This window comes from Tachypleus tridentatus, chromosome 1 (assembly GCF_004210375.1).
Source record: "Tachypleus tridentatus isolate NWPU-2018 chromosome 1, ASM421037v1, whole genome shotgun sequence".
In the NCBI taxonomy this organism is placed as follows: domain Eukaryota; kingdom Metazoa; phylum Arthropoda; class Merostomata; order Xiphosura; family Limulidae; genus Tachypleus; species Tachypleus tridentatus.
Genome location: NC_134825.1, coordinates 178,081,286 through 178,096,738, shown reverse-complemented (window position 1 = coordinate 178,096,738; position 15,453 = coordinate 178,081,286). Strand labels below are relative to the sequence as shown.

Below are 15,453 nucleotides of genomic sequence, written 5' to 3'. Positions count from 1 at the left end.
TATGCTCTAGTTATAATTTAATAGTTTATTTCTTGCTTGTATTCATATAAAATATGCTTGAAATGTATAATATCTGAAGCCTTGGAAGTTGGTTTAGTTCTTGATTAAAGACAGTAGAGTAACTTGATCTTAAACCTTTATCTACAATGTTGAGTTTCAAGTTTTATGGGTAATACACATTCTGAAATTAATAGTATTCAGGAATAATCACAATGTTATAGAAACAGTTGAAAGATTTATTTCACCAACCAAACTGTAGACAACGGGTGAAACAGAAATATTCTTCATTGTTATAAATGTTGTTTGTTAGATCACAAAAATACAGTAACGTTCTACTGCATATAAAAAAAAGAAAGTAAATATATCTATCCATTGTGACAACTAAATTAAAGACTAAGTTCCAAGTGTGTTCTTTTTACAATTAACAAAGAGCTCCAGCTCAGCATCTCATCTTCGTAAAACAGGTGTCATCTATTTCTCAATTTCTGATTCATATAAAATAAAATATACTAAAATTCTAATTGGAATTATATTTATAACTGAACTTTTATCCATATTTAGTATGTTTTAATTGTACTTATAACTGAACTTTTATCCATATTTAATACATTTTAATTGATTTTATAACTGAACCTTTTTCCACATTTAGTATATTTTATTTGTTCTTATAACTGAACCTTTTCCATATTTAGTATGTTTTAATTGTCCTTATAACTGAACTTTTATCCATATTAACTACATTTGTTCTCATAACTGAACTTTTATCCATATTTAGTATATTTTAATTGTTCTCATAACTGAACTTTTATCCATATTTAGTATATTTTATTTGTTCTCATAACTGAACTTTTATCCATATTTAGTATATTTTATTTGTTCTTATACCTGAACTTTTATCCATATTTAGTATATTTTAATTGTTTTCATGTTAAAGTGCAGTTTGCTTTCTGTTACAATCTTTATCTATTTTATTATACACAATTAGTGGCGAGTTACAATTCCTGTATTAACATTTGACTTGAACTAGTATGTGAACTAGTACTAAAACTAGACATTTGTATTCATTATGATGAAACATAATTTGTAGTTTGCAATAACTAGCACTACTTATATATTAAAGTTATGTTATAAATATACGTTGTTAATAATTATATTAGTTCCAATTCAGTGTTTTTCACTCAGATTTAAAATATGTTTAGAAAATATCTTAATGAAAATCAAGTTTTCTGTCAACGATATTAACAACTATATCTAACTGAATTATACATAACATCAATGTTTTAACTTTTGTTTAAGTAAACCAATTATTACACCTTAGTAGAATGATGTAAGAGGCGGTAACTTCCATTAATTCCAGTCTTTGGACCAGATATTTTTTGGAAAACTCCTTTACTGATCCCTTGTAGTAGTGCCTTTTTCAGAGAGGACTTGAAGCATCCTATGTTTGAGGGGACTCTATAATTACTTCTGAGAAAGTTTTCTATTTGCTGCTTAGAAACTCCCTTGGTTTGACCTCTGTATACTGTCAGTGCTGCAGTAACCATGCCCATATATGTAGTGGTTCCTCTGCCACAACTTGCTCTGCTCAACTGAAGTCTTGTGAACTTGGACAGTACTGGTTTAAATTTTACCATCTACAAGACAGTGAAAACACAATCTGCCATTGTACAGCACACAAATAGAACACAGCATATAATATACAACACAGCACTGTAGCATTCTGGCTTGTAATGTGTTAATTTATCTGGGTAATGTTTCCTTCTGGAGAATAAAGAAAACAAGATTTGGTGTTACATTTTTTACAATTGTTTTACTGATTCAAGGCTTTTAAACACTGTTCTGTTGCTTAGTTTCTGTGTTATAAAGCTTTTCAATGTCAACAGAACTTATTGGGATGAACCCGTGACGTACAACACAGTGTTTAACAGGACAAATGTTCTCATATTACTCCATGTGACCTTCCACCAAGAGAAAAAGTACCCGAGTGTGTTGAGTATGATATTTCACCACAAGACAAACTATCCCAGTGTGTTAAGTATGATCCTACACCACAATAATGGTTGGTTGATTGATTTAGTATTTTATGGCACAGAGCAGCTAGGCCATCTGTGCCAAAGTCTGGTAAAAAAGTAAAAAGGAAATTCACTAAAATTCATAAAATGGCATTAAGGTAAAACAAAACAAAGTTAAAAAATAAATAAATAGCAAAATCCAATGTTTACATCTATTCTACAATGTCAAGAGAAAAACTATAGTAATTAAAGTTGTAAAGAACTTTCTGTAGCTTAACTGTAATAATCAAAACTCGCCAGGAAGACTAACAGGTAAGTACAAAAATCACCATGGGCCAGTCAGTTTTGAATATTGGCGAGAACAGGATGTGAACCAAAGTGAAGCGATTCCAAGGCCAGAAGAGAACTAAGCAAGTCAGTATAAATAGTGCAGTTCAAGTACTGCTTAACTTCTATGTAATCTAGGGCAAGAGAAATGGCATACAATTCAGCAGTGAACACAAAAGCTGTAGAGGGGATTCTGTGTGCAACCACCAAACCACAACAAACCATAGCAGAGCCCACACATAGCAGAACAGGTATCAACTATACTGATGTGTATATTAATACATTTTAAACTATCACTTGGTTGTTGTCAATCAGCATAATAATGTGGTTGAAAAACCAATCACTGAGGAGGAAATGTTGTTCAATGTTTCAATAAAATCATTCTGAGAATGTAGCAAATTAATGAAAAATATGGAAAATGTATCACCTAATGTTTTCATAAATCTTTGTGGAAGATTATTAGAGACCAGCTACCTGCAAATGTGTATTAAAGTACAGCAGAAAGAGCATGAATTTTAATCTTGTGTTTTCACTTCAAAAGTTTTGATTCATCCGAGTTGGTTGACTTTTCTATTTGTTATTTTTGTAATTATTCCATCCAGTGAAAGAAGTATACAGTTGTAGTTATAGCTCACTGTTGAGTTTTATTATTGTTATCCATTGTTGGTTTTATTCTTGAATTTCAATGCTTTTATTTTTGTAGATAGTTGATTTTCAACGTTTTAGACACTGTTACTTACGTAAAACATTTGAGAGTTTACGTATGGATTAAAAAATTAACAAGTATTTAGTTGATAGTAAATGTTATATTAGTAATGTAAAACATCTCAAGTTTATGTAAACATTAAACATCTTATTAAGTTTATGGTAAAGGTTATGTTAGTAGTGTAAAACATCTGACAGTTAATGTAAGAAGTATTTAGTTGATAGTAAAGATTATGTTAGTTATGTAAAACATCTGACAGTTTATGTATCAATTAAACATCTTAAGTATTTAGTTGATGATGAGGGTTATGTTAGTTATGTGAAACATCTGACAGTTTATGTATCAATTAAACATCTTAAGTATTTAGTTGATGCTAAGGGTTATGTTAGTTATGTGAAACATCTGACAATTTATGTATCAATTAAACATCTTAAGTATTTAGTTGATGGCAAGGGTTATGTTAGGAATGTAAAACATCTGACAATTTTTGTATGGGAATGTGTATTAAAGTACAGCAGAAAGAGCATGAATTTTAATCTTATGTTTTTACTTCAAAAGTTTTGATTCATCCGAGTTGGTTGACTTTTCCATTTGTTATTTTTCTAATTTTTCCATCCAATGACAGAAGTTTACATTAAATAAAAAAAAATGTTGGTATGTAGCCATCTCTTTGTTCAGTTTTTCATGAAGTAAGGATTCCTTGTGGTCCATTAATGTTTTTAATTTTGTAGTTATAGCTCACTGTTCACAGTTTTATTCTTGTAGTTATAGCTCACTGTTCACAGTTTTATTCTTGTAGTTATAGCTCATTGTTCACAGTTTTATTCTTGTAGTTATAGCTCACTGTTCACAGTTTTATTCTTATAGTTAAAGCTCATTGTTCACAGTTTTAGTCTTGTAGTTATAGCTCAGTGTTCACAGTTTTATTCTTATAGTTAAAGCTCATTGTTCACAGTTTTATTCTTGTAGTTAAAGCTCACTGTTCACAGTTTTATTCTTGTAGTTATAGCTCATTGTTCAGTTTTATTCTTGTAGATATAGCTCACTGTTCAGTTTTACTCTTGTAATTATAGCTCATTGTTCAGTTTTATTCTTGTAGTTATAGCTCATTATTAACAGTTTTAATCTTGTAGTTATTGCTAACTGTTGAGTTTTATTCTTGTAGTTATAGCCCATTGTTCAGTTTATTCTTGTAGTTATAGCCCATTGTTCAGTTTTATTCTTGTAGTTATGGCTCAGTTTTATTCTTGTAGTTATAGCTCATTATTAACAGTTTTAATCTTGTAGTTATAGCTCACTGTTCAGTTTCATTCTTGTAGTTATGGCTCAGTTTTATTCTTGTAGTTATAGCTCACTGTTCAGTTTTATTCTTGTAGTTATAGCTCATTATTAACAGTTTTAATCTTGTAGTTATAGCTCACTGTTCAGTTTCATTCTTGTAGTTATAGCTCATTGTTCACAGTTTTATTCTTGTAGTTAAAGCTCATTGTTCAGTTTTATTTTTGTAGTTATAGCTGACTGTTCAGTTTCATTCTTGTAGTTATAGCTTATTGTTCAGCTTTATTCTTGTAGTTATAGCTCATTGTTCAGTTTTATTCTTTTAGTTAAAGCACATTATTCAGTTTATTCTTGTAGTTATAGCTCACTGTTCACAGTTTTATTTTTATAGTTAAAGCTCATTGTTCACAGTTTTATTCTTGTAGTTATATCTCATTGTTCAGTTTTACTCTTGTAATTATAGCTCATTGTTCAGTTTTATTCTTGTAGTTATAGCTTGTTGTTAACAGTTTTAATCTTGTAGTTATTGCTAACTGTTGAGTTTTATTATTGTAGTTATAGCTTGTTGTTAAGTTTTGATCTTGTAGTTATTGCTAACTGTTGAGTTTTATTCTTGTAGTTATAGCTAATTGTTCAGTTTTTATTATTGTAGTTATAGCTCACTGCTCAGTTTCATCCTTGTAGTTATAGCTTATTGTTCAGTTTTATTCTTTTAGTTAAAGCACATTATCCAGTTTATTCTTGTAGTTATAGCTCACTGTTCACAGTTTTATTCTTATAGTTAAAGCTCATTGTTCACAGTTTTATTCTTGTAGTTATAGCTAATTGTTCAGTTTTATTATTGTAGTTATAACTCATTGTCCAGTTTTATTCTTGTAGTTATAGCTCACTGTTCAGTTTCATTCTTGTAGTTATAGCTCATTGTTCACAGTTTTATTCTTGTAGTTATGGCTCAGTTTTATTCTTGTATTTATAGCTGACTGTTCAGTTTTATTATTGTAGTTATAACTCATTGTCCAGTTTTATTCTTGTAGTTATAGCTCACTGTTCAGCTTCATTCTTGTAGTTATAGATCATTGTTCACAGTTTTATTCTTGTAGTTAAAGCTCACTGTTCACAGTTTTATTCTTGTAGTTATAGCTTACTGTTCGGTTTCATTCTTGTAGTTATAGCTCATTGTTCAGTTTTACTCTTGTAATTATAGCTCATTGTTCAGTTTTATTCTTGTAGTTATAGATCATTATTAACAGTTTTAATCTTGTAGTTATTGCTAACTGTTGAGTTTTATTCTTGTAGTTATAGCTCATTGTTCAGTTTATTATTGTAGTTATAGCTAATTGTTCAGTTTTACTCTTGTAGTTATAGCTGATTGTTAACAGTTTTAATCTTGTAGTTATTGCTAACTGTTGAGTTTTATTCTTGTAGTTATAGCTCATTGTTCAGTTTATTATTGTAGTTATAGCTAATTGTTCAGTTTTACTCTTGTAGTTATAGCTGATTGTTAACAGTTTTAATCTTGTAGTTATTGCTAACTGTTGAGTTTTATTCTTGTAGTTATAGCTAATTTTTCAGTTTTATTCTTGTAGTTATAGCTAATTGTCAGTTTTATTCTTATCCATTGTTGTTTTTATTCTTCAATTTCAATGCTTTTATTTTTGTAGATAGTTCATTTTTAACGTTTTGACATTGTTTATTAAATGTGCAAATATATTTTAGGTGTAGAAATTGGGGTTGATATGCAGCTTAACCACATGGTAAGTTTAAAAATGACTGATTTTAAAGTTAAATTTATTTGTTGTGTTGAGAGAAACTTGAAAAAAGAAAACTTAAGAGTGATATTCATGCACCTGCGTTAGTGATATAGAAATCTCTAAAATTTCTTAACTGTTTAGTTTCCATGCGGTAATAACTATAGCTCACAGTTCATATAGTCATCAAGATTATGTTGTTCTACTTCCTCTATTGTTGTTGATGTCTTTTTTTTATCTACAAATAACAAATTTGGTATTGAAACATCCTCTGCTGGCAGATTATTCAATAGAAACCTATCCTGAGGGAGAGAAAGCTTGGAGTTATACATATATAACTTTTAGAAATGACAGTTCTTTTGTAAACAAAGTATGTTTTTGCCACATTTTCTTTTGTCTGCTTCATAATAAATATTATCTTCATTCTTATCAACTTTTAATAATTTTTAGTAGTTGAATTAAGAGTTCATCTTCTGTATACCAGTCTTTTGTTTGTGATGACATCACCATTACATTTGTCTTGTCATTTATTTAGATATACAGATCTTTTTACACATAAAGACAAAAACATTTCTGGTGACTTCATCTACTCTATACAACTCTTTCTGCCTATAACAATAAAACTGTAAACTTCTTGTGGTCACCTATACTGTATTAAAGTTTTGTTGTTAATTATGACCTATAATGGGTCACGATAATGCAGTATCATAAGTGTACAACACTGTAGGTATGTTTATAGTTTTATCATTTATCAGATCGACAGATATGGCAAGTTATGGATCAACAGGATGTTAAATAGAAAATGTGCTCAAAATGGAAGAAATATTTGGATCACAGATTTTTGGTAGATGGTAAACAAAAAGGGAAGACTCTGGTGAGAGTTCATTTTCAAGTGTCAGTTAAGATGACATAACAATATAAGTTTCTCAGTTTTTACATTCTTGCTTCTTGGATTGATGAGTAATACTGTTTTTTAGATATTTTCTCACCAGATGAGAGAAGATAGGTAAATGATGTACAGGTAACTTGTATGTTGTTGTGAAGACAATGAAGAGTTACAGGAGGCTGTGCAACCACATTTTTGAGCATCATGTTTTTAGCCATGCTCATTGATGATTTCAAGGATAGCAACCAAGTATCAATATTAGACACCAAATCAGAAGCAAGATACTCAACCTACATAAAGGCTGAGACTAAAGTCAATACTGACAGACTGCATTATTTCTTGTTCATTGGCGAAACAACTGAAGTGAAATATGGATTTATTTGCCACTTCCTGTGACAACACTGGCTTTACCATTAACACAAAGAAAACTGAAGTGACGTACCAGCATACTCGAAGAAAACTGTATCTAGAACCTGTGATTACAGTAAACAACCAGACATTAACAGTCATGAACATATTAATCCATCTAAGTAGCACCTTGTCTTGGTTTGCTCATAATGACAATGAAACCGAGTCTAGTATAAACAAAGAAATCTTTTGGTGTGCTATATTCATGAGTTTGGGATCACACTGATGTAATACTCAAAACCAAGTTAATAGTCTATAGGGAAGTTATACTCAGAAACCTCCTCTAAAACATAGGCTGTCTACCAACAGCAGTACCAAAAACTCAATTGCTTCCATTTTTGCTGTCTATACAAACATTATGTGGCAAGATAATGCTACTGACAATGGGATCCTAAACAAATCAGACATGCCCAGTATTCACACCTTGCTGCTGAAGATACAACTCCACTGGGCTGGCCATTTTATCAGGATGCCAGACAACTGCTTTCCCAAATGCATCTTCTATGGTGGACTATATGTAGAAGAATAGTGGTCAGAACAAGAGCTACAATAACACACTCAAAGCTGCAACATCAGTCCTCTTGCCCAAAACTGTCCATCCTGAAGTAATGCTGTCATAAAGGATGAACAGAACTGCACTCTGAGAGTCAAAAACATGTATGCATCATGTTCAGTAACCACCAGAATCTAACACCCACCTGATGTATTATCCTCACTGTAACATTGATAATAAACCTATAACTAAAAGTCCACCTTTCAAAAGCACTCAGGGTATAGGATTTTATCATCATTTATCAACAATTATTCAATTTACATGTTCTTTTGACATCATAATTAAAAGTACCAATACAATCACATAGTTAAAGAATAGTACCAATACTAATACATGATTAAAGAAGAGTACCAACACTAACACATGATTAAAGAATAGTGCAAACACTAACACATGAAAAGAATACTCTACTTTAATTGCGTGTTAGTGTTGGTACTGTACTTTAATTGCATGTTAGTGTTGGTACTGTACTTTAATCACATGTTACTGTTGGTACTGTTCTTTAATCATGTGTCCGTGTTGGTATTATTCTTTAAGTATATGATGGGACTGGTACTTTCCTTAATCATGTGTTAGTGTTGGTAATATTCTTTAATCATGTGTTAGTGTTGGTACTGTTCTTTAATCATGTGTTAGTATTGGTACTATTCTGTAGAGTACCAACACTTACACATGATTAGAGAATAGTACCAACACTAACAGATGATTAAAGATTAGTACCAACACTAACAGATGATAAAAGTATGGCACCAACAGTAAGAAATGATTAAAGATAGTACCAACACTACTTCACGATTAAAGAATGGTACCAATACTAACACATGATTAATGAATAGTACTAACACTAACACATGATTAAAGAATAGTACCAATACCATGATATTCTTAGAGAATTGTACTAACAACATGATATGCTTATAAAATGGTAACAAGACTAACATATGATTAAAGAATGGTACCAATACCATGATGTAATTGAAGAATAGTACCAACACTAAAACATGATTAGAGAATAGTACCAACACTAACACATGATTAGAGAATAGTACCAACACTAACAGATGATTAAAGAATAGTACCAACACTGACAAGTGGAGATAATAAAAGTGTTACAAATGTAAGGGGACTAATCTGCCAGAAGAAATAATTTACTTTCAAGGCATAGTGTTCTCCATGTATATTAAGACGTTAAGCATAATTTGAGTTTTTTATTAGCTTGACAAGGAACCGATTTTTTGTGTGTCAAAGAATTATTTTCATATTCCGTGTAAGTATTTATGTATGTGTTTGTTATACATGAAGTTATAGAAAAGATATTAAGATAATGTGTATGAATGATTCAAAATATACATTTTAACATTCAGCACACTGTTGTAAAAAAATTCTATGTTTAGATCTATGTATATATTTTAACATTCAACTCACTGTTGTAAAAAAATTCTATGTTTAGATCTATGTATATATTTTAACATTCAACTCACTGTTGTACGAAATTCTATGTTTAACTATGTATCTATTTTAACATTCAGCACACTGTTGTAAGAAATTCTATGTTTAACTTTATGTATCTATTTTAACATTCAGCACACTGTTGTGAGAAATTCTATGTTTATCTTTATGTATACATTTTAACATTCAGCACACTGTTGTAAAAAAATTCTATGTTTAGATCTATGTATATATTTTAACATTCAACTCACTGTTGTACGAAATTCTATGTTTAACTCTGTATCTATTTTAACATTCAGCACACTGTTGTAAGAAATTCTATGTTTAACTTTATGTATATATTTTAACACTCAGCTCACTGTTGTAAGAAATTCTACGTTTAGCTCTATGTATATATTTTAACACTCAGCTCATTGTTGTAAGAAATTCTATGTTTAACTATGTATCTATTTTAACATTCAGCACACTGTCGTAAGAAATTCTATATTTAATTTCATGTATCTATTTTAACATTCAGCACACTGTTGTAAGAAATTCTATATTTAACTTCATGTATCTATTTTAACATTCAGCACACTGTTGTAAGAAATTCTATGTTTATCTTTATGCATATATTTTAACATTCAGTACACTGTTGTAAAAAATTGTAAGTTTAAATTTATGCAGAGATTTTATAGTTTATACAAAGGGTATAATGTGTTCTGTCTCAGCTTGGAGTTAATTCTATGCTTTAGTGGAAGGGGACTTGGTTCTAGTGATAATAAAGTGTTATCAGTGTTAACTGCTGTAGCCAGTCTTTGAGAAGAACTGCTACTTGGAGTAGAATGATAACAGGTAGATTCAGTCTGTTTATATGAGAGTGGACTCGCAGCATTAATTAAATCATCCTCATCAGAACTGATAACTATCACTGAATCATTAGAACTTTTGTTTGATTCACAGTTCAAAGATACACACTTTTGATTTTTCTTTTCACATTTGTCAAACCCATCATGGCTTGCATTTCTCTTATCCAGAGTCAAGTGAGACAATTCCTCTTCCAAAACTGATGCATCCAGTGTGGGAAAAAGGTCTTCTGAGCCATTACCATCTTCAATAATACTTAAAAGACTTTTGGCTTCCATATGCATAACCTTAGAAATTTCATTTACTGTCTTAAGTTCAACTAGGTCAAAGTTGTTTCTCTTTGTAGCAGAAAAGATACTAGTTTCAATATTACCTAATTCTCTTTCTAAGCTTTCATATTTGGGAATGTTTCTAGAAGTGTGAAAAAGCATTTGTTGGCTCTCTGTATCTGTGTTTGAGTTAGTTGGTTTAAGTTGATTATCTCTAACCAACATACTTATATTAAGTCTTCTCTTTGAATCAACAATCAGATCAACGAACTCTTTGTGGCTATCCTTTTTCATTGTCTGCAAAATTGATGGTTGAAACTCTTTGATTCTTTTGATATTGTGTGGTAAATGTGAATGATCTAGTTTTTCCCCCTTACTATATTTTTGTAAATTATTTTTACTACTTGAATCCTTCAGATTAGGTACACTAGCCTTACAACTTTCTTTAAGTTTCATACGTTGAGAAAGGGGAAGACTCTCAGGTGATGGCACTTCTGTAGTTGAGTTAAAAGGGAAATGGTGAGCTTGTACAACTGATTCAAGACCTACATGACTATCACAGCCGTTTATGTTTACACCCACCTGGTGCTTTGGGTGGGTGTCCAAGGATTCTTTCTCTTTAGAACTACTTTTTAGATGCCTTTGCATCCTGGGTTCTTCTTTGCACCCTGGGTTCTTCTTTGCATCCTGGGTTCTTCTTCTCACCCTGGGTTCTTCTCCCTTACAGACAACTGGGACTACATTCTTTTCCTTGTCTTCTGGTGAGGGTTTATTCATAGTTTTACCTACAAAAATTAATTATTATAAGTCTCTGTTACTGATCATGAAGGAACAATTCCATCAAAACAACATATACTGTGAACTCAACCTTGGCTGTAAGTTTTATTATTCATTGATAATTTATTCGAGCTACTTTCAAAGTATTAAAATAGTTATTTATTATACTAGAGAGTGAAATATCATCTGGCCACCTGACCAGGGATGAAGAGATTTTAACACATGATGACAACTGATTTCTAAAAGAGATTGTAAAAAGGAGAAGCTAACTTTCAAAGTAATGCCTATCATTTCCTAATGAATCAAAACTAAAGTTGGAAAACTGCAAGAGAGTGTATAGTAATTAGAAACTCTGCTGTTGTTTCTCATTATATTTAATTTTTGGCCAATAGTAAATGTCTGTTATAATATTTCCTTTATAAAGCTACAAAAATATTTCTATACTAAGATGTCAGATAACTGTAAGTAGCATTCGTGAGTGCAATGGCACGTGGTATATTGTGTAATCACATTCTATGGAAAGTCATTATATCTTTTAGCCTATACCTACACATATTTTACTAGCTGGAGTACCAGTCCCTTGACAGAGGTTGCGTAAATTCATAATTAATGAAAAGTTATCTTAGGATGTGAAAAGTTGCTTCCCTTATATATATAATTTTAAAAGTGCCCATAACATTACAAACATCAAATGTGAAACAATAATGCAGTGGTAATAACAATGCTCATTTTGTGAACATCCATGTACAGTGGTAATAACAATGTTCATTTTGTGAACATCCATGTAGAGTGGTAATAACAATGCTCATTTTGTAAACATCCATGTAGAGTGGTAATAACAATGCTCATTTTGTGAACATCCATGTACAGTGGTAATAATAATGCTCATTTTGTGAACATCCATGTACAGTGGTAATAATAATGCTCATTTTGTGAACATCCATGTACAGTGGTAATAATAATGCTCATTTTGTGAACATCCATGTACAGTGGTAATAATAATGCTCATTTTGTGAACATTCATGAATAGTGGTAATAATAATGCTCATTTTGTGAACATCCATGTACAGTGGTAATAATAATGCTCATTTTGTGAACATTCATGAATAGTGGTAATAATAATGCTCATTTTGTGAACATCCATGTACAGTGGTAATAACAATGCTCATTTTGTGAACATCCATGTACAGTGGTAATAACAATGTTCATTTTGTGAACATCCATGTAGAGTGGTAATAACAATGCTCATTTTGTAAACATCCATGTAGAGTGGTATTAATAATGCTTATTTTGTGAACATCCATGTACAGTGGTAATAATAATGCTCATTTTGTGAACATTCATGAATAGTGGTAATAATAATGCTCATTTTGTGAACATCCATGTACAGTGGTAATAATAATGCTCATTTTGTGAACATCCATGTACAGTGCTAATAATAATGCTCATTTTGTGAACATCCATGTACAGTGGTAATAATAATGTTCATTTTGTGAACATCCATGTACAGTGGTAATAATAATGCTTATTTTGTGAACATCCATGTATAGCAGGTGAAGTAGTGATAAAAACTACAAAATACAAAACTGAAAATTTGTATGTACCCCTATATGAACCTCCATACCAATTTTGGTAAAGATCCATCCACAGCCTGAAAAATAATTATATGGAATTATTTGTTCATTTATATTTTCTAAGTTTGGCTGATATGTATCACTATTTGATATAATATTTAAACCATGCTGTATGATTTGGCTGATATGTATCACTATTTGATATAATATTTAAACCATGCTATATGATTTGGCTGATATGTATCACTATTTGATATAATATTTAAACCATGCTATATGATTTGGCTGATATCATCACTATTTGATATAATATTTAAACCATGCTGTATGATTTGGCTGATATCATCACTATTTGATATAATATTTAAACCATGCTATATGATTTGGCTGATATCATCACTGTTTGATATAATATTTAAACCATGCTGTATGATTTGGCTGATATCATCACTATTTGATATAATATTTAAACCATGCTATATGATTTGGCTGATATCATCACTGTTTGATATAATATTTAAACCATGCTATATGAGTGAGAATAAGAAAAGTAACAAAAATAAACTAAAAATAAATCACTAAATAACCCGAGATAAACTTGTTAAAATATGGTTCAGTTAGTCCTAACGTACATTACCTTTATCAGTGACTCCCAACATACATTAACTTTATCAGCGAGTCCTAACATAAAACATTATTCAGTGAGTCCTAACATACATTAACTTTATCAGTTGTCCTAACATACTATGTACTTACAACCTTAAAGAAGTTGAAATTCTATTAAATTATTAAAAATTCTTATGTAATTTAGTTTCTGTGGAAAGGTATAAGAAATCTTCTGGTGACCTCACAAGTGTTTTACCACCTAGATCTCAATAACACAAACAAACACAAAGGTTTCCTCTGTACATATTAATTGATGTGAGTGTTATCCGGTAAACCATACATTAACAAAGAAATAAAAATAAACCTCAAGTGAGTCTTATCCAAGAGGTAAAAACAATTGTGTTGTTCTTCAAACGGTATTCTAAACTCTTGATTTAATGTCAAGAAAAGTTAGACAATAGCTGTAGTAAAAGTGACACTTACACATCACCTGCCTGGATAATCTAATCAACAGATAATTTTTAATTCACATCTGTCTGGATCACAAGGGGTAACTTCAGGTTTTTAGTCTTCATACAGTGCTAGTTCTCAGAACTTAATTTCTCACTATCAATTAATCTGTGATATTTCTGGGCCAATTTGCTATGCTTCTTATAGTGTTATGTAAGACTAATACTTTCAGTTTCACAATCACACAGCTGTACACATTCATGTACAACACTATTACACAGCTGTACACATTCATGTACAACACTATTACACAGCTGTACACATTCATCTACAACACTATTACACAGCTGTACAAGTTCATCTACAACACTATTACACAGCTGTACACATTCATGTACAACACTATTACACAGCTGTACACATTCATCTACAACACTATTACACAGCTGTACACATTCATCTACAACACTATTACACAGCTGTACAAGTTCATCTACAACACTATTACACAGCTGTACAAGTTCATCTACAACACTATTACACAGCTGTACACATTCATGTACAACACTATTACATAGCTGTACACATTCATCTACAACACTATTACACAGCTGTACAAGTTCATCTACAACACTATTACACAGCTGTACAAGTTCATCTACAACACTATTACACAGCTGTACAAGTTCATCTACAACACTATTACACAGCTGTACAAGTTCATCTACAACAGTATTATACAACTGTAGTTCATCTACAACAGTATTATACAACTGTAGTTCATCTACAACAGTATTATACAACTGTAGTTCATCTACAACAGTATTATATAACTGTAGTTCATCTACAACAGTATTATACAACTGTAGTTCATCTACAACAGTATTATATAACTGTAGTTCATCTACAACAGTATTATACAACTGTAGTTCATCTACAACAGTATTATACAACTGTAGTTCATCTACAACAGTATTATACAACTGTAGTTCATCTACAACAGTATTATACAACTGTAGTTCATCTACAACAGTATTATATAACTTTACAATATGTCTATGTTATACAAATCAAGTTCTTACATTTTTTTCTCTTTTCTTCTGTAACAAACTTCTCTGTAACACTTGAATATGCCATGGAGAATAGAATTTCAGATTCCACAGTAACATAGAGGAAACCATCAGGAAGATCTTCATTAGCTATCAAACATTTCAATGAAGTATTACTAGTGGTAATCTAGTTATATACCCACCAAATTTTCAAACTAAATTTCTGCTATTTCTTTCCTATATAATCTCTCTATATAACTTCCACAAGTTTTAAACCAAACTTCTCTCATTTGTTTCCCCTATAATTTCTATATATACCTGCCATAAACTTCAAACTAAATTTCTAATACTTGTTTCCAATACAATCTCCATTTATACCTGCCACAAGTTTTAAAGAAAGCTTCTAAAACTTGTTTCTTACATAATCTCAAAATATGCTTGCTATAAATTTTAAACTAAAATTCTAAAACTTGTTTCCTATATAACCTCTATACATACAGTTACGAGAGAAAGTG

General features: G+C 30.7%; 1 protein-coding gene across 12 annotated transcripts in view; it reads right to left on the bottom strand.

The window, feature by feature from the left end:
• Nucleotides 1–220: 220 nt before the first annotated feature.
• LOC143231414 (flap endonuclease GEN homolog 1-like) overlaps nt 221–15,453 on the bottom strand; it is a 55,711-nt gene continuing 40,478 nt past the window's right edge. For 8 of the 12 annotated variants that reach the window (XM_076465952.1, XM_076465960.1, XM_076465984.1 and 5 more), the window contains 2 exons: nt 14,972–15,088; nt 9,841–11,267 (listed from right to left, as the gene is read on the bottom strand). In XM_076465952.1, coding sequence (XP_076322067.1) covers nt 10,039–11,267; nt 14,972–15,088 — 1,346 coding nt within the window. In that variant the 3' untranslated portion in view covers nt 9,841–10,038. Of the gene's footprint in view, nt 1,635–1,725; nt 1,762–1,975; nt 2,119–9,840; nt 11,268–14,971; nt 15,089–15,453 lie in introns of those variants that run through there. The other 4 variants (XM_076466002.1, XM_076466010.1, XM_076466022.1 and 1 more) reach the window with 3 other exon arrangements.